Below are 20,530 nucleotides of genomic sequence, written 5' to 3' on the forward strand. Positions count from 1 at the left end.
ACCATTTGGATAGAAAAAAATAATCGGATGTTTAAGAACAGCAACAAAAGCTATACTCAACTTTGGGAGGATATTTGCTCTAAACCTTAGTACTTTTGGTAATTCTTAATTCTCTGTTTGGACTTATCTCTAGAGCCTTCTCCGAACTCTTTTGTATCTTTTGGTGCTTTATTATATATATATATATGGGAGAAGATGAGGGTGCTAGGAAGGTCTCCATCTAGTGGAGATGTTCCCGTGCACTTGCTAATCCATTTCATACCCTTTTCAAAAAAAAAAAAAAAAAAAAAAGAAGCTTATTCATTTAAGAAATTTCCTTGCATAATAACAATAATTTTCATGATAAGGATTAAATTTTTGTATATTTTGAAGTACAAATACTCACTTGCTACGTACTAAAGTCATAGGACTATTTTATGTTGTAGGAAAGTTTTCTGGTCATTTTTGTCTCTTCCAATTCGGAAATCTTGGGAGATGTTCTTACTCTTGTTATAAAGGATGACTTTTTTCTTCCCTATCCCTTTTATTTTGATTGAAATGTTTAGGGACCAAAAGTAATTTTTAACACCAATTCTATTGTGCACTTCACATATAAGTGATTTTTTTTTTTTTTTTTTTTTTAAAAAAAAAAACTCAGTTTATATACTCACTATTCCTTTCTTGTTTTGTTTCTTCTTAAAAAGAAAAAAAATAAAATAAAATTTTAAACCTTAAAATAGTTAAGTTGCATTAATTTTCATTATAAACCTTCAATTTCATCAGATAATTTGAACCCTAGATTTAGATGAGTATTGCAATTTTATTCCGGTTCGTATTGTAACCATTTGAATTTTTTTTTGTTTTTTAAAATTAGGTCTATTTTATCCACGTTTCTTACAATAATTTGCATCTTTCTTAAGTACAATAGTTGAATTCTTAATCAAATTCAAAAAATAATTTTTTAAAAGCTACTTTTTTTAGTTGCAAAATTTGGGTTTGGTTTTTTAAACCATTAATGAAAAGTAGATAACACAAAAGAAGAAATTTGGAGGTGAAAATAATGTCCATAGACTTAATTTTCAAAAAAAAAAAAAAAATAGTTATCAAACGAGACTTCAATGTTTAGTTTTTGCTAACCCACTAAATTTAATAAAAAAACAGTTCCAACATCTTCCTCAACTCTTCGAGTTTTGAATAATTTTAATTTGATTAGGCATAAATTGACCATATTAAAAACTTTAATAAAACTTCTACCGTCTCTTCATTTAAATGAAAGTACATTTTAACCAATACTTAGAACGAAATCTTATTTCAAATGAAAAATTTGTAACATTTATAAATTAAGCTTAATTAAACTTTAAAATTGCAAGCTTTGTTTAAGTTTGAGTTATAATTTAATAAAAGGTTGAAAATTGACTTAATTTTTTGGAAAATTTTACTGTACTACGATAGTAATTACTTCTTTTATTCATAGATTGATATGCCATTAAACGATATATTAAGTCATTATAAATTTTTTTGTAGACCCCACATTATTCTTAAGTACTATTATCATGACAAGCAATGAAGGAAGGTAGTATATTAGTACCTAAAATTTTCCCGTATTTAGAGAACAAATTGTCAATGTGGGAAGACAAATAATTGGGTCAATAAGATCTGGATGTTCACAAGATAACTTTTACATGAAAGGAAGAGATCTCTCAATGAAATTGAGACGAATTGGCTTTTATGTAATAATTATAAGTTAATTAACGCATATAGATTCAAATGGTTAAGATATATATTCTCGACTAATATTTTTTGAACAAGATACTAAAAGAGAATAAGATCAGTAGGTGCATCGAGACATCTCAACTAGGTTAACACCTTCTTAACACCCTCATCATACCCCCAAATAAGTAGCACTGCAATCATTCGAAAAGGATGAAAATCAATATGTACATTGAGAACTAGAGAGAAGCTCAAGCCAAAAACGAAGCGAGAGAGAGCTAAAGAAAGATACTCCAGTTTGGTGCAATAGTAGAGATATTATAATTACAAAATAAGGACTTTGTGTTCCACAGGCCACCAAAGATATAACATCGTTTCATATACTTTCGGCTAATAGGTTTGTTAGGGACAATGATCCTCTTACGACGATATTGTTCACATCGGTCAAAGCTCGAATTTTCACTCTAATTCTTTTAAACTATGTTTTTTTAATATGATTTTCCAAACAAATAACACTTCTACGTACCCTAGAAACAAAATATGATTTTACCGATGAATAACATTACAACACCCTATTTGGCTTCTCATATTTTCATCAAAGAGTTATGTTAATTATACCAATTTTTTCCTTGATTAAATCCTTCCCTTACTTCTATTTTATGTTTAGAATACAATATCATAAATGTGAGTTAAATTTGATCGATGAAGGTTTTGAATATCTTAAGAAGCTGAATATGCTCTTAATTTGGTGGCCCTTTCTTACATCTAACTTTGAATTTTTTTTGTAATTAGTTTTTCAACATATTTATTTAGGCTGATTAAAATGGTTTGGCATGCATTGTTTGATTTAAGATATCAAAATTTTGTTTGAGAATAGTTTTTATGAGTAGCATTATAATGTAATTTCTAATGGAACACTCTCTTGCTCTAATTATTTCCAGTAAAAAATGTTTATTAAGTGTTTCTTCAGAGGTTCTTTAAAGTGTTTATAACTAGAAATGGCTTTTAGATATCAATATATTATTGGAAAAATATACTTAAAATTTTTAATTTTTTTCTTTGACATTTTAAAAGTTTCAATTTTCTTTCTCATGTTTCAATGATTTCCAATTCAATCTACTCCATTATTTTATGGAATCCAACGTCAAAATTCAAACGACTTGATATTTTAAAAAATCATTTTAATGTGTTTAGGTTTTTTTTTAATCAATATCATAATTTTGGAGATTCAATTTGACTACAAAGAAGGAGTATAGATTAATCACTAATGAGTTCGAAATATATAAAACTGTTATATATATATACACACAAACTTTTCAAGTAGGTATTCTTAACTCATTTTTTATATTCTAAAAATACTTTTAATTAGATTGTAAATTTTTATCGAAATATCAATATTTCCATCGACATTTTATATGTTCAAATTGAAATTTAGAAAAATCTATGAAACATAATCAAAATAATGAGTATCTAATATAAATAACAAAAAGATTTTTGTTGTAAAATTGAAGACCAATATGACGCACCATGAAAACACAAAAATCAAGAAATTATGATAACTATAATAAATAAATAAAATAAAATAATATTAGGAAAAAAAAAGTGAAAATAGGAAATTACAGACAATTAAAAGTAGATGAAAAATTAAGCATTTTCTTTGAAAATTTTCCTCAATATTACATACCATAAAATAAAACCACTGAATATCACTATCTATAGACAATTTGGTAAGTAGAGTATGAAATTATTTGGACACTAAGGATGTATACTCAAAATACATATGAATAATATGCACTAAGATACGTGTTTTAAAAGACTACTGGGAAAACAACGTCAGGAGGCGTACCGAAACATATCAACTAGGTCGACACGAACTTAGCGCCTTCATCATATCCCCATGGAGCAATAGGAGATAAAACATGTGTTTTTTAGGACAGATGGGGCAATGAAAGATAATTGATAAGACACTCGTTCTTTTAGGATACTAAGTATGAACATCTATGAACTTATAATATTTATAATAAGGGTTGTTTTAAAGTATAGAAAAATTAATCAAAATATTTACAAGTATAACAAAATATTACTGTCTATCAGTGATAGACATTGATAGATACTGATAGAATATTATCACCTATCACTGATTACACTGATCTATCAATGTCTATTGATATACTGTGATTTTTTGTTATATTTGAAAATATTTTCAGTAATTTTGAAATTTAAAACAACTAGGTAAAAATCTCATGCGATGCATATGGCCAAAATTTTTTAAAATATAAATTTTACTGAATATTTATCCATTATTTAAATAGTAAATATTTAACTTGATTTTACAAAATAATGAAAAAATAGGTGAAATTTGAATACTGAATGACATACATTTGTATGATCTGTCTCAAAGTTAGATGATCAATTCTCCTACCTCACAAATTGTAAAAGAAGAAAAATTAAAAAAATGAATATAAAATGTGTTGGACGTAGTTGAAAATCTCTATAATATAAATTGCATGGTGAAAGGTAAATTGTGAATTAATATATATTTCATTAAGTATAAATGGTAAATATTTGACATTAAATTTGAAAGGAAAAAGAGATCAAAATGAAAAGATAGATGAGTTTAGTGAAAATACATAAAGATGATGTAATTAAACTAAAACTTATATAGTAACTCGAATAAATAAATGTGACATAATAGAATATACTACTTCTTGAGTGATTGTTGTGTGATTTCTTCTAATAAACTGGCTTACAGAGAAAAATAAATAAATACTTTATATAAGAATTACGGACATTGACATTTCTTTAAAATAATTTAATAAGTATGCAGTTGAAAAAAGTATTAAACAAATTAAATATCCATCATAAGAATGAACGAAGAATAAATATAATGAAATTAGATTATGAAAAGAGAGGAAAAAATTCATTAGTTAGGATTTTCAAATTAAAAAACATTAAATTGTTTTATACGAACATCTTCTAACAAAATAAAATAAACATAAAACCCGATTAAACTTTGAAATCATCTATAATGGGCCAAAATTGCACCAAAGGTCGGTTCAATACTCTCTTTCACTAAGTATTTGCAAATACGTTACTCTTCTCTTTGTCATTCTAGTGGGATAGAAGAAATGGTCGTTGGGAAGGGAAAAGGGATCGAAATGGAAAAAAAATTAAAAAAAAAATAGATGAGTTTAGTGAAAATACATAAAGATAATGTAATTAAACTAAAAATTATATATTAACTCATATAAATAAATATGACATAATATCTTACCTTATATTATGAGTAATTGTTGTATACGGCTTATAAAAAAAAAGAAATAAAAATTTATATAAGAACTACATATATTGACATTTTCTAAAAATAATTCAATAAGTATTTAATTAAAAAAAGTATTAAAAAAATTAAATATAGGAGAATGAATATAATGAAATTAGATTAAGAAAAAAGAGGAAAAAAATAGTTGGTTGAGATTTTTAAATTAAAAAATATTAAACTATTTTTAGGGAATATTTTCCTAAATTTTTCTACTCCTCTCTCCATATCTACTTAACATCTAAAAATTTCTTTTATATGAACATCTTCCAACAAAGCAAAATAAACATAAGAGTATGATTGAACTTTGAAGTCATCGATAATTAGCCAAAATCGTACCATCATAGGTCGGTTCAATACTCTCTTTCTCTAGATATTTATAGATATGTTACTCTTTTCTTTGTTACTCTAGTGGGAATAGAAAAAATGGTTGTTGGGAAGGAACATGTGACTCATGAGTCATGAGATGAAACACTACATCCATTTTTCTACTAAACTTAAATCTCATCTTAATTCTTCTATTTCTTTTTCCTTTTCTAACAAAAGAACATCTTCAAGGTAAACTTTTCACCTTAAAAAACTTCTTAAAGCACATTACGAATTTAGTCATAAGATAGATAACAATACCTCTAAAATGAGTTTATAAATTTTCAAAGCCTCGTTTTTAGTCTACATAATTTCTTGAAAGATTTTACTTCTTCTCTGATCATTTAGGAAATTGAAAATTTGCACCGACAATGTAATGCATTAATTGGCCATCAATTTTTTTTTTTTCAAAGGTATATCACACACCCACACACTTTCAATAAGAGAGTTGTGTCTCATCATCATCAAATCCAAATAGATGTGACTCTTCCACATTAACCAACACATCAAATACGTTTAAAGCTAAGAGATACAATATTGGTTGAAGGGCCACCTAATTAGTTATGAGGGCAAGAAGGGAATTTTTAAAATATATAAGGGCAAAAAGGGAATGAGAAAATTCTCCCTTATAATCTTTTTCAATATAGTATAGATATAGATGAATAAGTTTCTCTTTTAATAACAATGAACTTATTTTAAAATGATGAAATGCTTATTCGTTGTTGATTTTAACCCATTAAAATGGTTCTAAGTTTAATTGAGTCGCAAAATTAAGCATGTTTTTCCAAATACAATAATAACGGAGTATGAAGATTTGAACCTCCAACATGAAAGAATACAATACAAGTCAATTAAGGTATATATATATGTGAAAAGGAAGGTTGGTATGTTGATTAGGATGGTGTACTAAATTAATATTAATACTGAATTGAATAAAAAGAAATGAATATAGTGATATTAAATGCATAATTACATATTGGGGGAGCTGATTAATAGTATAAAAAATGATGGTAAAGTAAAGAAGATAACATTTGATGCCCACCGATCACATAATTGAGATTAAATGTGGGGATTAAAGTGCGTATTAAGTTAAAAAAGTAAGAAGCAATTAGCTTTAAAGAAGGATTAAGAAAATGAAAAGAAAAGTAAAAGAAAGGAAGATGCAATGAATGAACCAATAAGATTTAAACAGAAGGGAGAAGGCCACGCAACGGCGCTAAAGTATATATGCTTTACAATTTATTAATCCAATCACCTCATAAAGCAAAGAATCGTTGACTATTTTTTTTATTTTTTTATTTTAAATTTTTGCAGCAAATGCATGCGACTGCGTGGTACATTTTTGCAGAGATGCCCTTTAAAAATAATAATAATAATTTCACTTCATTTCCAAAATATTATGACACTTGGCTCATTTAACTTCATTTCATAAATTGATTTTAGACCTTAATGTAATCGAAATGAGATTCATTGATAGAATTATGAATATGTCATATTTTACTATTATAGTTACTACTTGACTCCAACGGTAAAGGTAAAAGTAATAATAAATGTAGCAGATTGATTATAATTACCATACCCAGTAACAATATGTAAAAGTGGACTCCACAACTCATAATGAATCAACCAAGCCCACTTTTTACATTATCATTGATGGATTGAGAGAAGCCGTTTTTTTTTTTTTTTTTTTTCAAATATAATGAAAATTTACAAATTTTTTTGGTATGGATTTTTAGAATTTGGAGAAATTAAGAAGAGGGGGTTGATTTTCCGAAAGGGGAAAGTGTGTGTGAAGTTTTCATGGTAGGATTTCCGTTTTTGGATAGTGGGAAATGAGAGAATGCTTGCGTAGAGACACATATCATGATTATTCTTCCCCAACAGCCAACTTCTCAAACAAATAATAATAAAGGACACATTTTTTTAAATTTATTTTCGGGGAAAAAAAAAGATTATACCCACTTTGAATTAGCAATTAATAATGGAGGCTAAGCTAAGTAAAAAGGGACAAATGGACAAAGAGCATCTATTAAGCCGTTTTAGTCCACCGTTTTATCTTACTTCAATTTAATCCTTTTAAAACTTCTAGTTTCAATTTGAGGTTTTTTTTCTTTTATCTTTCTCCATCACTTTTAAGATTTTTTTAATTAATTAGTGATTTAATATGATATAAGAGTAGATGATCATATATTCAAATGATCTCTATTATGTTATTTCCTCTTCAACTTACGTTTTTTAGTCAATTAGTGAATAGCTAGTTTTCGAAAAGAAAGATTATATACCCACTTTAAATGAGAAATTAATTAAGTTTTTCTTTTTCTCTTGAAAAGAAGTGCTAGAGATTGTGGGATCAGGAGGCGCATGAAAACATCTCAACTAGATTGACATATCTTTAGTGTCCTCATCATGTCCTTATCCAAAAATGATACATAATTGATTTGTTTTAGATTGATCCTTAGCGCCCTCATAATTAAGTCGTTTTAGATCATGGTTTTATTTTAGTTTCAATTTAATCCCTATGATTTGAAAATTTATAATCCGATCTCTCTATATGATTTAAACTTAGTAAATCAGTTAGACCAAGGGATTGAACAATCGATCTTTAAAATGTCAGGTGTCGACAATTCCAGATCGAAAGCATTGTATCATGGAATCTACTGCAGTGAAAGAAAATTCAACACGATATCGTGCAAATCGTTAATGGTAGTTACTTCCAAGGTTAACACAACACCCACCTCGAGCATGCACCTCATTAGAATAATTTCAGATTTGGAAAAAATTCATTTCCTCCAAATATGGGACGGTTTTGTTTTTCCTCTTCAGAAACTAGAAGCCATATCTAAACCATAGGAACGATCATCTTTCTTCTTCTACATTTTTTGGTTCTAACTCTCTCTCTCTTAGAGTACACGGTCGAGGAGGGTTTTGTATTAATCTTAGAGAGCAACTGACATTAACGGTTCACACTAAGATCATGCTGAAATTTCAAGGCAATGGATACCACGACAAGTAACGTAAAATGATAACTAGTGTCTTATCTAATGAATTATACAAGGTAGGAAAATGAAGATTATATATATGAGCAACATTAAATGAGAAATAAAAGAAGGGTGGGGGGGGGCAAAATGGGAAAGGCAACTAATTTGGTAACCCTAAATGGAGGCAGAGTTGGCAATATATATGGGGGCATTTTGATAACTCTGCCCGCATGCACTTTCGGCTACAGGGTACAGGCCATGCGAGTCCAGAACGTGGGGGGCCAATATATGCCCACACAAAATAATAATAAAATTAAATCAAAAGTATATGGCTTTGGGTTGGGTTTAGAGGAAACCCAAAGGATCCCCACCCACTAGAATCAATATGATGATGACGATAATGGCCACACACACACACACACACACATATATATATATATATATATATCAATTATTATTATTATTGGCTTTTCTTTCTTTATGAAGAATCATTCTATTTGTGGTCCTAAAACTTTCCATATTCTGTGGTTAGGGCTTCTTCTCTCCATTATTTTTCCCTTTTTCCTTTAAGATTCACACACACACACTCAGGGACCAACGAGTGAAGTGGGAATTTTTTCATTTCTCTAGAACATGTGATGTGAGACCTATATTTTTGTTCCTCTTTCTCTCAACTATTGTCTACCCTTCTCTCCTTTTACAGATACCCAAAATAAAATCATCTAAATCTATACTTACTTTATATTCTAATTCTGTCTCACAATTTTAACTAACCCAACATACCCCCATCAACCATAGGGTTCCTTGGTTTTAATTATACCCCTACAACCTACCTTTTTACCGATGATTGAGTTTTAATTTATCGACACACTGGTGGTTGGGTATGCTCGATCTGATGAGAGTGGGATGAATAGATCACTATTTTGAGAGGATGTATGTTTAACGTAAAAATATTGTTGGGTGTGCGATTACATCTCAAAGATAAAGAGACCTCACCATTTTTTTATAAGATAAGTGAGTTATCCTTTTGATGAAATATTCATGTTTACTTAATATGATATAGAGTCATGAAACTTAAACAAGTATTTTCGACTATAAACAAGAAAAATTATCTAACTCGAGAATGGTAAATCTAAAGAGAGGTACCATTTCAATGAGGTTTGTTGAGGGTCACAATCTTTATAAGATATATGAGGTTATATATATATATATATATTTTGTCAATGGATTTTTTTTTTTACTTTATGGCATAAGAATTAATGTGAAAATTGGGGAGAGATTCATTGTCCTACACGTAGCATTTATATTGTCCATGAAAACCTTATGAAAAAATAAGTCATATATGTTGTGTATGATGCTACATGAATATAGATAAAAGGGAATATTAGAGGGAGATGGAAAAGGCCAAATAGAAAATGACATTGAAATATGGGAAAATGGAAGGGGGGAATAGTGAGAAATAATGGGCACATAAGATGATGATGGTGCAGTCAAAGATATGGGCACATATTCAAATTAGGTGTCGCTCTGGATAAAATTGTTACTGGCTATGGCGGACGCATGCATTTCTGACAGTTGACGCCATGCAACTGCCCGCCCTGCACCGCCTGCCGCACCGCCACACATCGGCTGCCGCTGTCACTCCCTCTACTGTCTCCCGCCCACCATCCATTTTTCCTACCCGTTCATGTTTCATCTCCTTATTGGTTCTCAGTTAACATCTTCTTCATCACTATGGAGATGAACCAATCACAATGAAAATTTTTCCATCACTAACATCACCATGGTGTAATTCCCATCAAATTTATATTATCCATCTAAAAAAAATATTCTTGATGATTTTCTTTTTGCTTTTTTTTTCAACAAGGTAAAAAGATTTCAACCATAAATCTTATGGTCGCCAACACATATTATAGAAAATGATTAAAACATCGGTATCGACATTTTAATTTTATAGATATATTGACAAAATTTCTATAAATCACGAAATTTAAGATCCCGTTTAGTAGACATTTTGTTTTTTATTTTTATTTTTTAAAATTAAATCTATTTCATCTATATTTTGCATTTTATAAGTACAAATTCTTAGCCAAATTTTAAAAATAAAAATAAATTTTTGAAAGTTATTTTTTTTAGTTTACAAAATTTGGCTTGGTTTTTTAAACTATCGGTAAAAAATAGATAACAAAAGAAAAAATTTTGGGGTGAAAGTAGTATACATAGACTTAATTTAAAAAAAAAACAAAAAAAAATGATTAACAAATGGGGCTTAAAAAATTTATTTAGGTCAATAATTAAATTGTTTTTACTCTTATTATACTAAATAGATGATTTTTTTCATGTTTTACGGGTTTTAATAAAATATGTTGAAGATATCTATGAATATTTAATATCAATATTCAAAATCTTCGATTTATGAATATATCGATATATCGACGAATATTTTCATCCTTTAATTTTAAGTTCTTGAACTATGTTTACTTTGGCTATGATTTTTAGCTTTATTTTGATTGAAAGGTTAAAAAAACCATTTTCATATGCATTTTCTTTAATTAAATTATATCTTTTGTTTCTCTAACAAAATTAGGGTAAAAACTTAGAGACATAAAGAGTATTGAATTTACAATTTTTAAAGAAATGTATTGATTATAAAAATTATTGACCATTTTTCCAAAGTAAACAAGCTGAGTTCGTTAATGAAACAAAAAAAAAAAAAATTATAACTTAAATGTTAGGTCTAAATTTAAGAGGTCAAAGATTTGAATCAATTCGACACATATGTTATTGAACTGAAAAGAATAAAAATATACCAAGGAAAGTATATAGATGACTACAAACAATACTGGGGAGTTAAATAATATGGTAGTATTTGATTTTTTTTTAAAAAAAAAAAAATAGTGAAGAGTAGGGTAAATGAAAGTTTCAAAAGTGAATAGGTTTGAATTTCTATATTTATTTGTAAGTTTTTTCTTTGATATATAAAATTCCACAGCTTATCCATGTGGGTAGCCATTATCTCTAGGTTGAGCTAATATTTACTTGAAGCGGATGAGAGAAAATCAGAAATTTGTTTAAATTGGAATTGGAAAAACAATTAATTCATTGTCACTAACATTGTACAAAATGAGAATCAATATTAAATTGATAAAACCTACCAAAAGCATAAACAAATACAATAATTGAAATTAAAAATTAAAAAAAAAAGTTGTGGACCCATCAAGGTCAGGAATATTATAATGATATTTTTCACCATATAATAAGAATGATTCTCAATTTTGTTATCTAAGACCCACAAATTGAGAGTAAATTTTACTTTTTTATTTATCTTATAAAATTAATAATAATAAAAAAAGAATAAAGACTAATTAATTTAAAATTGTGCATAACCTTAAACTTTCATGAGTGAATTAATTTAGATTATTTATTAAAGAATTATATCTATTTTTACTCAATTCTATTTAAAATAAAAAAAATAAAATTATTTTTCTCCAAACGTTATACTAAAATAGAAAGAAAAATTTTCCAATAATTATTTCTAAATAGATAGAGATAATATAGAGAGGAAGATGAGCAATGAAAAATCTTTCAAATTTAATGAAAAAACTGCTGCTACTTATTTAATTAATATATTTCTTTTAAATTTAATACTAATTTTTCATTTAAAGATGTTTATATACACGAGAAAGTTATACATCAACAAAAATTTAAAACAAAATTATGACAAAGGGTTTAAATTGATGTCAAAAGTCTATAATTTAAACTAATGCAATTATTAGTTATGAGTCTTAATGAATACAACTCCAAATTTTCTCTCTAATTTTACATCAACTACAATTTTATAAATTTATTTTTCTCCTAAATTTTATCTCCAATTCTCATTCTCTCTATTTAAGTAAAGGTGCCCTAAGCTTCCATCCTTTATTGTCATTCCTACAGGAGGATGACAATTGCAGTGGGCTTCACTTCCATTATTGGAAATGGGCCTAAAACAAGCTAGAAACAGGCCCAATTTGGCCCAGACCAATCTCTTAGTCTCAAAGTTTCAAGTCCAAATTGCTAATTGATGTTGCTGACTCAGCTATTGCCAGGCAAAAATTTGCTAACCCTTTGATATTTTAATAAATAAGTAACAAAATTCCAAACAAATCATCCAAATGACAACCACAGTGATATTCCACAACTCCATATCATTTTTTCAATTATTTGGTTAGAAAATTTTTCAGAATTTATTTTTAAACAATATTTTTATTTTAGATTTTTTTGTTTAAAAAGAATTTTATTCTTCCTCTTAGATTTATAAATTGGTAAATAGTCATAAATGTTTATTACAAGCAATCCCATCACAGTGTTTTAAATCTAATTTTAAAACAAACAAAAAGTTATTTTTAAAAAAATTCATTCTTTGAGGAAATGAGGGGGAAGAGAGTTATGCCAAATATATATATATATATATAATGTTGGATTTCTTTATCTGTACATTTCAAGAGGTGATAAAAGAAAGATGGAATGTGAGTTTGAAGCCCACCTAAACATTTTGTTGATTGAAACTTCAGTTTTTTTTAGATATCCGTGAGTGTATAGATCAACTTACGCGCATCTCGACTAATCTCAAGGGATAACCCGTCTAATCCTACAACATTTCAGCGTCAAGAAAACTCGTGGGATATTAAATCCTAACATGTGGCCACCATAAATTGAATTCATGACTTATTAGCCCGATTGAAACTTCAATTGATGCTCAAGAATATGAACAAACAGCAGCAATAGGCAGAAAATTATTGGACAAATTGAAGAATCTTGCTCAGATGATTTCTACTAATGAATAAATAACACAGTCAATATTATAAAATCTGAAGATGCAGAGTTCAAGGCAAGAAACCAATGGTTTTATTTAACTGTGTAAAGCAATTCTCTCAGTACCATCAAACCAAAGAGTGAAATGACTTGAACTATGTGGTCGAACTGGTTTACGTTTTAGGTAATGTCGGTGTTCAGGTTCATTATCGCCGTTGAACACAATACTCTACTTGTTGTGGCGAGTTCAACGTCCCTGCCAATCTGCCAATCCCTGTCACAGGTTCGAGCATTCATTTCGGTTCTAACCTTTCAACAATGAGTTCCAAAACTTGAAACAATATCTAAATGGTTTTGATGAACAATGGTATGTAAAAAAACTGCAGACCAACTCAAAAACCTAGCAAGAAAACTACTTCAAGCAATTAAAGATAAGAAACTAAAACACACATGATTCTAATTTCTAATCACTCATGTAATGTTAAGACAACACATCTCTCCATGATCGATCAAGATATGATATAGTCCAAAGCCGGTATGATTTTGTTTCTAGATTCAACCAAACAAGCCAACCAATGGAAATTTTGTCCTAACTTATAAACCAAGGAGTTTAACCACTTCTAACCACCATATGGGACTGATGTTTCTATCCAACTACACAATTCCAAAGTAGCCTCAAAACTCTAAAAACCTTCTCTTCACACATTCTAAACAGAAGCATGTTGTTTGAAATCCAAATCATTGAATTAGTTAGTCATCAAGCTATAAAACTCTCAACTACCATACCAGGCTGCTAAAATCAAAGGCACTTCTGTTCAGTCCACAAGAAATCCCAGTTCACAAAATTTCAAAAAGAGTTGTACAATGCAAACGTAGGTAAAGATAAATGGAAGATATGAAGTTTCAATTCTTGAAAGATAACCAACCTTACATAGAATCCAATGTATTCTTCTTCCAACACAAGCTCCCATTAGAATCCCCTCTACTAAACAGTAACAAATGAATATTCTAGCAAGATGAACAATACAATTGCTCAAACTCCTCTTTCTTTTCCTCTCTTTTAATCAAATCATAGGCATACAACAGAAGTATCATCAAGAACTATGATACCATTAATTTTCCAAGTTTCTTGTAACTACAACTGAAAAAAAAGATTCACCAATACTTGCAAGAAAGCACTTGAAAAGATTAGAGAGAAACAAGACCCACCATAGCCAAATCCAAATGAATCACCACCAGCCATAAACGACCTGTTCGCATTTGCGTTTAAGCCATCTAAAACTGTTTCTGAAAGAGCCCTTCATTTTGCCTTCAACAGAATACATCTTGTAGTTAGCAACCCTCTTCTTCCTCTGAAATTCAGGGTCCGAGAAACTCCAAGATTTCGAGACAGACTCAGAAGGGGTTTTCCCTTTCTTGAACTGGGAATCCCTGATTTCCATCTGGGTTTGTGCATAAGATGCAGAATATGATCGCAATTCGTAAGCGTTTCGAGGGTTTGGGGCATAGTTGAACTCTGTATTGTTCTCTCCAGTGAACCCATTTCCATTTGACCTGTAATCTTCCATGGGAGATTGGGAGAGAGGGAGAAGATTTGAGGGGTTAATCTATAAGGGGAAAAGAAGTCATAGAGCGAATTTGAAGAGGACAACACTGGGAGAAGGGAATGATGGAAAAATGTAGGGTCAAATTTGGGGAATGAAGGGGACTGGAGCTTGTTTTTTCTTTTGGTTTCTGTTTGGGATATTCTTACTTTTCTTGTTGCTCGGCTGACTTTTGGAATTGATTTTCGGTGGCGTGTTCTTCGCAATTTGCAATGAGTGTAGGGAATTTTACTGCTGCTTTTATTTCAAAATTCAAATCGTTGATTTATGGTCAACTTTGTTTTTGGCAAGAAGATGATTTAGCTCGACTTCCGGTGGCTTATTCGAAAAAATAAAAAATAAATTCAGTAATATTTGTTTAGGAATTGGGTATAGAATAAATATTCAAATTCTTTTTTTCCTTTTCCTCGCGGAAGAAGAGTCAATAATAAAAAATTTATATTTAAATTCTATTTGGATTTTTCAACTTTTAATCTTAATGTATTTTGATCCTTAAACTTTTAAAAACTTTCATTTTAGTTCTTGCACTTTTAGAAAGTATTTATTCTAGTCCTTGTAGTTACAATTTTATTAAAATTTAAATGAAAATGTGAGGTGGCGTGTATTTTTTGGCTGAGAAAGATGAAAATGAAGCAAAATGTCAACTACCAACACATCAAAATAGTAAACGACCAAAATTTTGAACGAAAAATGACTTTCAAATTATCCATTACAAAATCGCTTTACCATCTTATTCAATATTGAAACCGTATATTTTTTTACTGTGATTAACTCTTTTGGTAGTTTAGTTACCAAAAATACAAATCATCTGGCTATTTTGTTAAAAAGTTAACAAAAAATTCAATAGTAGTAACCAAAATAAGCATTTTTTTTTTAAGTTGAAGAACTAAAATAGATAATTCTAAAAATTTAAAAGTCAAAATAGAACAATATTCAAAGTTAAAAACTGAAAATAGAATTTAAACACAAAAATTTATGTGTTAATAATAACATTCCCATATCTAAAACTTTAAATTTTGTGTTAGGCTAATATATAAGTATGTGAGTAATTTAAAATTGAATGTATCATCAAGTCTATTATATGTATAATGTTTAAAAAACTATTGGATATAAAATTTAAAATTAGACCCTATTTTGATTTTCGCACATTTTAAATTTTGATATAATAAATATAAAAATTAATGGAGGAACTTGTAACTTGAATAGATTTTTACAATATGTGGATGTCAAATTTATGGATAATGGATATATAGAAATATCAACCTATCGACTTAAATTTAAAATCGTGATCATATGTCAAACCGTGATATACGAGTGTGTCAGTAACCACGAGATCTGTTGTTCAAATCCTACTACCTCCAATTAATTCCACTCAATAAAATCATGATCATGTGATAATTCTTTGAATTGTATTCTAACCCTTGAAAAGTCCATGTCAATTAACTTCTCTCCTAATAGGGAGACACTTTTATTGTTACAAGTTTGTCATTGAATTAAAGTTCTGTTAAACATATTTTTTAATTTTAAAAAACGTCTATTTATATTGGAAGAAAATTATGCTAATTTAAGTTATTAGATACCACTTCTTAAATTTTGAGCGTGGTAGGTCATATGGACAATTTATTTTAATTTTATCACATCGTGACAATTTAACCCAAAAGTGAATTCAGAAATCAACCAAATCAAGATAAATATCAAAATCAAATGGAACCGAAAATTTAATTTTTACTTTTAAGTATTGATTTGGTTTGATTTGAAATTATTCTCGATTGGGTTAAATTTTGAATTTGAAAATGGAATTGAGTTTAAAAAATCGAACCCGATTTGATTTGACTACCAAAATAACCCGTGAAAGTGAAACCTCCTATTTTAACATGCAACTTTAATTAGAGGACGAAAGAGAGAGGGTTAAAATATAGAGAAGAGATAGCTGATAAGAAGAAACTAACCCTGAACAGCCAATAAAAAGTTGGCACGTGGGGCAGGGAAAAAGGATGGAGGAACATCTGAGCCGCACGTGATTAGATCCCATGGGCTTTCTTGGCGGGTCTGGTTTTGTTAGAAATACGAGCGAAAGCAGAAGGCGAAAAGACAAAATTCTGTCGTTGGCGCAAAAATTTCGAGGCAATGCTCTAACGTAAATCGTAATTCTTCCTCCGATTTCTTGATTTCTTCTTCCCGATTTCTCTGTTTCTTTTGCTCTCTGGGTTTCAATTTTTGGGTTTTCAACGAAGATATGTGGGAACCGATTTGTTTAACCTTGGCCGCCGCCGCCGGCAACAATATCGGCAAAATTCTTCAGAAGAAGGGCACCGTCATTCTTCCTCCTCTCTCTTTCAAGCTCAAGGTACACTTTCTCCTTTTCTATCTGTTACGTTTTTTTCTTTCCACATTTCCTTTTAGGTCATTTAATTTCATGCGATTCGTTTTCTTTTTCTCCCTTGAACTGCCCGATCGCTAGTCGTATTGTGTTTCTTTGATGTTGATCTTATTTGATTTTCAATCTTCGAATTTCATTGGGGATTTGAGTGAATATTTCCGGATTTTATCCTGATTATAAACTCTTTCTTTTGGCGAATTTCCTGAATGAAATTATGAATTCTCTCTGATTGTTTGTGTTATATAGGTGATAAGGGCTTACGCTTTTAACAAAACTTGGATAATTGGTTTTCTGATGGATATATTTGGAGCCATTTTAATGCTGAGAGCGCTATCCCTCGCCCCTGTAAGTCTTTTTATTCAGCTACATACGCCATTTTCTTTTCGTTTTTTTTTTCATTGGCATTGGATGATTGGATATTTGCATTATTAAGCGCATAGGCTGTTTTTTCTGAGATCTAGATGAATTTAGGGCGCCCTTGTAACCTCCCCACAGGCTACATCTGATGGAGATATCAATTGATGTTTTGATGGCTAATTGACTCCTTTTGTCGTATTTATTATATCATATCTATCTTTATGAAAATAATAACATGTAATCAAAGATTCTAAATATTTCATCTCTAATTTGATGTTACAAAACCGTTTTATAGTTTACGTTTTCCCCAAGAATCCGTACCTCACAGGACAATTTATACAGTTCTGTCAATGTATGTTGTTACGTGCATTTTATTCTCAGAAAAATGCATTTCCTTTCTAATTTATGTTTTTCAGGTTTCTATAATTCAACCAGTTTCTGGGTGTGGACTTGCCATCCTCTCTATATTCTCACATTTTTATCTGAAGGAAATTATGAATGTCGTTGATTGGATGGGGATTATGCTTGCTGGCATTGGCACCATAGGTAATGTAAGTTCACCTTTGTGTCTTAATCTAGTTATTGTTTGATATCTTTCATATTATTTTCCCTTTCTTGTCTTTAAATTTTTGTTTTATGCATTTCAGGTTTGGTCATGTCTTGTATCTCAACTGTTTTATGAATCTTCATCTTTCTAGCATACTTTTGTAATTTAGTTATCCATTTCCTTTTTTTGGTTTTTTTCCCCATTTCTAGGGGTTGGTGCCGGAGGTGAGGAGCAAAAGGCATCTGCGATATCAGTTTTTCATTTGCCATGGCTAGCATTCATCATGACCATCTTGTTTGTAGGTATCTTATATTATTATAACCTGATATTTTATAAAAATCTCTGGCCATGTAAACTAGATAAGGCCTTTTATGTTAGAAGTTTTATGGTCTTGCTTGCAGGAACAAATATAGCATACTAGTATTTTGTGAATTATCAATAAGCTGTAAAAGATGAATATACTGACATCTAGAAATGATTGGGTACGTGTGTGTTTAACAGATTCTTCTAAATGGATGGCTTCATTTCTACAAACGCCAAAGGAGAGAACAAGAGTTGGTAAATTCTTGCTTTTCTTTTATATTGACATTTCAATTGTTTTCTTGTCCTCCCAAAAAAATAATATGACATATATGTATATGTTGCAGATGGAATTTGAAGTTGTTGAAGAAATAATATATGGCTTGGAATCTGGCATTTTGTTTGGGTAATGTTCTGGCTTGCAGTCTTTTACTTGATGGATTACATTGCAATCATTAAGGTTGAGGATGACTATTAGGAACTAGAACTTTGCTTCACTGGGAGGAATTATAGCTCCTGCCTGATTGTGGTGATATCTTAGTTTGTTTTAAATTGAATCTTAGCCAGCTTTTATTTTGACGTTCAGGATGGACTAGACAATGAAAAGAGGAATTTCGAATAATCATTGTTATGGTTGTCTGTATACTGTTCGAGTGTCCATGATGTTGGGGAATTGTTAGTCTTCTACACATATGTGGCATAAATACATAGAACTATTTCCATGCAACCTGTTGAAAGGGAAATAATCCGATCAGCTTTCTAGGTTCATAATAGCAAAACATCACAAGTTAAATCTGCAATTGCAGGATGGCGTCTGTAATATCAAAGATGGGATTCTTATTTTTGGAGCAGGGGTTCCATGAAATATTGGTTCCCATATGCATCCTGATAAGTATTTGTTGCAGTGCTACAGGATTTTACTATCAGGTACTTCAAATGCTTGGTGATTTGATCTCTTTACGATTCTGTTTTGCATCTAATGTTCATTGTTTTATTGACAGCTTTTGCCTGTGTTATTCTAGTTCATAATAATGTTGTTTTTTTTTTTTAGTAGACTCGAGGACTAAAACATGGGAGGGCAATTGTGGTGTCTACATGTGCTGCTGTGGCATCGATCATCACTGGTGTTGTTGCTGGTATGCTTGCTCTGGGTGAAGAATTGCCCTCGTCACCAACTGGCCGCCTTCTCCTTCTGCTAGGATGGTAAACTAGAAATACATACCTCGTCCTGTGTACTCCACATCGCTACTTTGACTTGATAAAGAAAAACTATAATTACCTTTCGAGTTTACGATAACTGACGGAACTTGTTTTGAGGCTCTGGTGCATTAGATGGCTGGAAAGTGTTAGAAGTTTGGTATATGTAGGTTGTGTCTATTGGCCTATTAATTCAAGACATTCTCTGTACAGGCTGCTAATCATCGTCGGTGTTATTCTGCTTGTGAGTTCTTCAAGACTGATTCGACGTTTTACTTGGCTATACCGGCGCTTTAAGCGAAGTGGTGTTGATAGGAACTTTGGGCATAGATCAGGATCATCTGTCCGCTTAAGAGATTCAAGCCCTAGTGCAATCATTCAGACAACCACATTGCAAAATTTGATGCTATCTTCAAAAGAAAAGGCTGACGCTTGAAAACCACGAAGACAGTTCATGTATAGACAATACCAATGTGGGAGACCAGGTACGAACGTATACGGATCTGAGTTGGAATTTGGTAATGCACTCCACTTTCTCATGGGTGTACTTTTAATGTGATTTTATATATATATATATATATATATATATATAAGATTATACCTTCTTTTGCTTAGGCAACGACATTGTGAAATCCCCTTGGATTTGATTGTTTCAATGTTTAAGACCATTTTTTAATATCCATTTACCCATTACAATATTTAAGTTTTGAAAATTGATGATGCTGATATGAGTCCATTTATGAAGAGATGTACCCATTTGAGATGTCTGCAAGACCGGTTTATGTGTGGCACTTCAGAGTTTGGATCGTAAATTTATCCAATTTAAACAACTGTTTAGATAATAAGTATAATCTAATTCAGTCATGAAATACGTAGATTTAATGGATTCTGGTTGTTTAGTTCATTTTGTTACAATTTGTTGAAGTTGTATGAAAATGCAGTCTCTTACATAACCACTATTGAAAAGTTTTTGTCAATATGAGCATAACTTAACTTTGTCAA

The 20,530-nt window shown here is 30.1% G+C and overlaps 2 protein-coding genes and 1 long non-coding RNA gene across 3 annotated transcripts; 1 reads left to right on the forward strand and 2 right to left on the reverse strand.

Moving 5' to 3' along the window:
* Nucleotides 1-13,124: 13,124 nt before the first annotated feature.
* On the reverse strand, nucleotides 13,125-14,367 carry LOC120085146. The gene is made up of 2 exons (XR_005483820.1): nucleotides 14,070-14,367; nucleotides 13,125-13,417 (listed from the first exon to the last, which is right to left on the reverse strand). It is a non-coding gene; the product is annotated as an uncharacterized LOC120085146 (long non-coding RNA).
* Nucleotides 14,368-14,372: 5 nt separating this feature from the next.
* LOC120084929 lies at nucleotides 14,373-14,711 on the reverse strand. Its single transcript, XM_039040739.1, has one exon. It carries the CDS (start codon nucleotides 14,709-14,711, stop codon nucleotides 14,373-14,375), a length of 339 nt encoding a protein of 112 aa, XP_038896667.1.
* A 2,092-nt stretch (nucleotides 14,712-16,803) lies between these two features.
* Nucleotides 16,804-20,291, forward strand: LOC120085162 (probable magnesium transporter NIPA9). Its single transcript, XM_039041043.1, has 9 exons — nucleotides 16,804-17,094; nucleotides 17,374-17,472; nucleotides 17,901-18,030; nucleotides 18,241-18,329; nucleotides 18,533-18,589; nucleotides 18,679-18,737; nucleotides 19,138-19,258; nucleotides 19,386-19,534; nucleotides 19,742-20,291. Exons 1-9 carry the CDS (start codon nucleotides 16,984-16,986, stop codon nucleotides 19,962-19,964), a joined length of 1,038 nt encoding a protein of 345 aa, XP_038896971.1. The 5' UTR covers nucleotides 16,804-16,983; the 3' UTR covers nucleotides 19,965-20,291.
* Nucleotides 20,292-20,530: the final 239 nt, after the last annotated feature.

Source organism: Benincasa hispida, chromosome 9 (genome assembly GCF_009727055.1).
Source record: "Benincasa hispida cultivar B227 chromosome 9, ASM972705v1, whole genome shotgun sequence".
NCBI classification, from domain to species: Eukaryota; Viridiplantae; Streptophyta; class Magnoliopsida; order Cucurbitales; family Cucurbitaceae; genus Benincasa; species Benincasa hispida.

Excerpts from the sequence above, each read along its gene's own strand:
- LOC120084929 (XM_039040739.1), bottom strand. The coding sequence starts at position 14,711 with ATGGAAGATTACAGGTCAAATGGAAATGGGTTCACTGGAGAGAACAAT.
- LOC120085162 (XM_039041043.1), top strand. The coding sequence starts at position 16,984 with ATGTGGGAACCGATTTGTTTAACCTTGGCCGCCGCCGCCGGCAACAAT. Across the intron at positions 18,590-18,678 it reads AAAGGAGAGAACAAGAGTTG|ATGGAATTTGAAGTTGTTGA; the intron begins GTAAATTCTTGC and ends TATATGTTGCAG. Across the intron at positions 18,738-19,137 it reads GAATCTGGCATTTTGTTTGG|GATGGCGTCTGTAATATCAA; the intron begins GTAATGTTCTGG and ends CTGCAATTGCAG.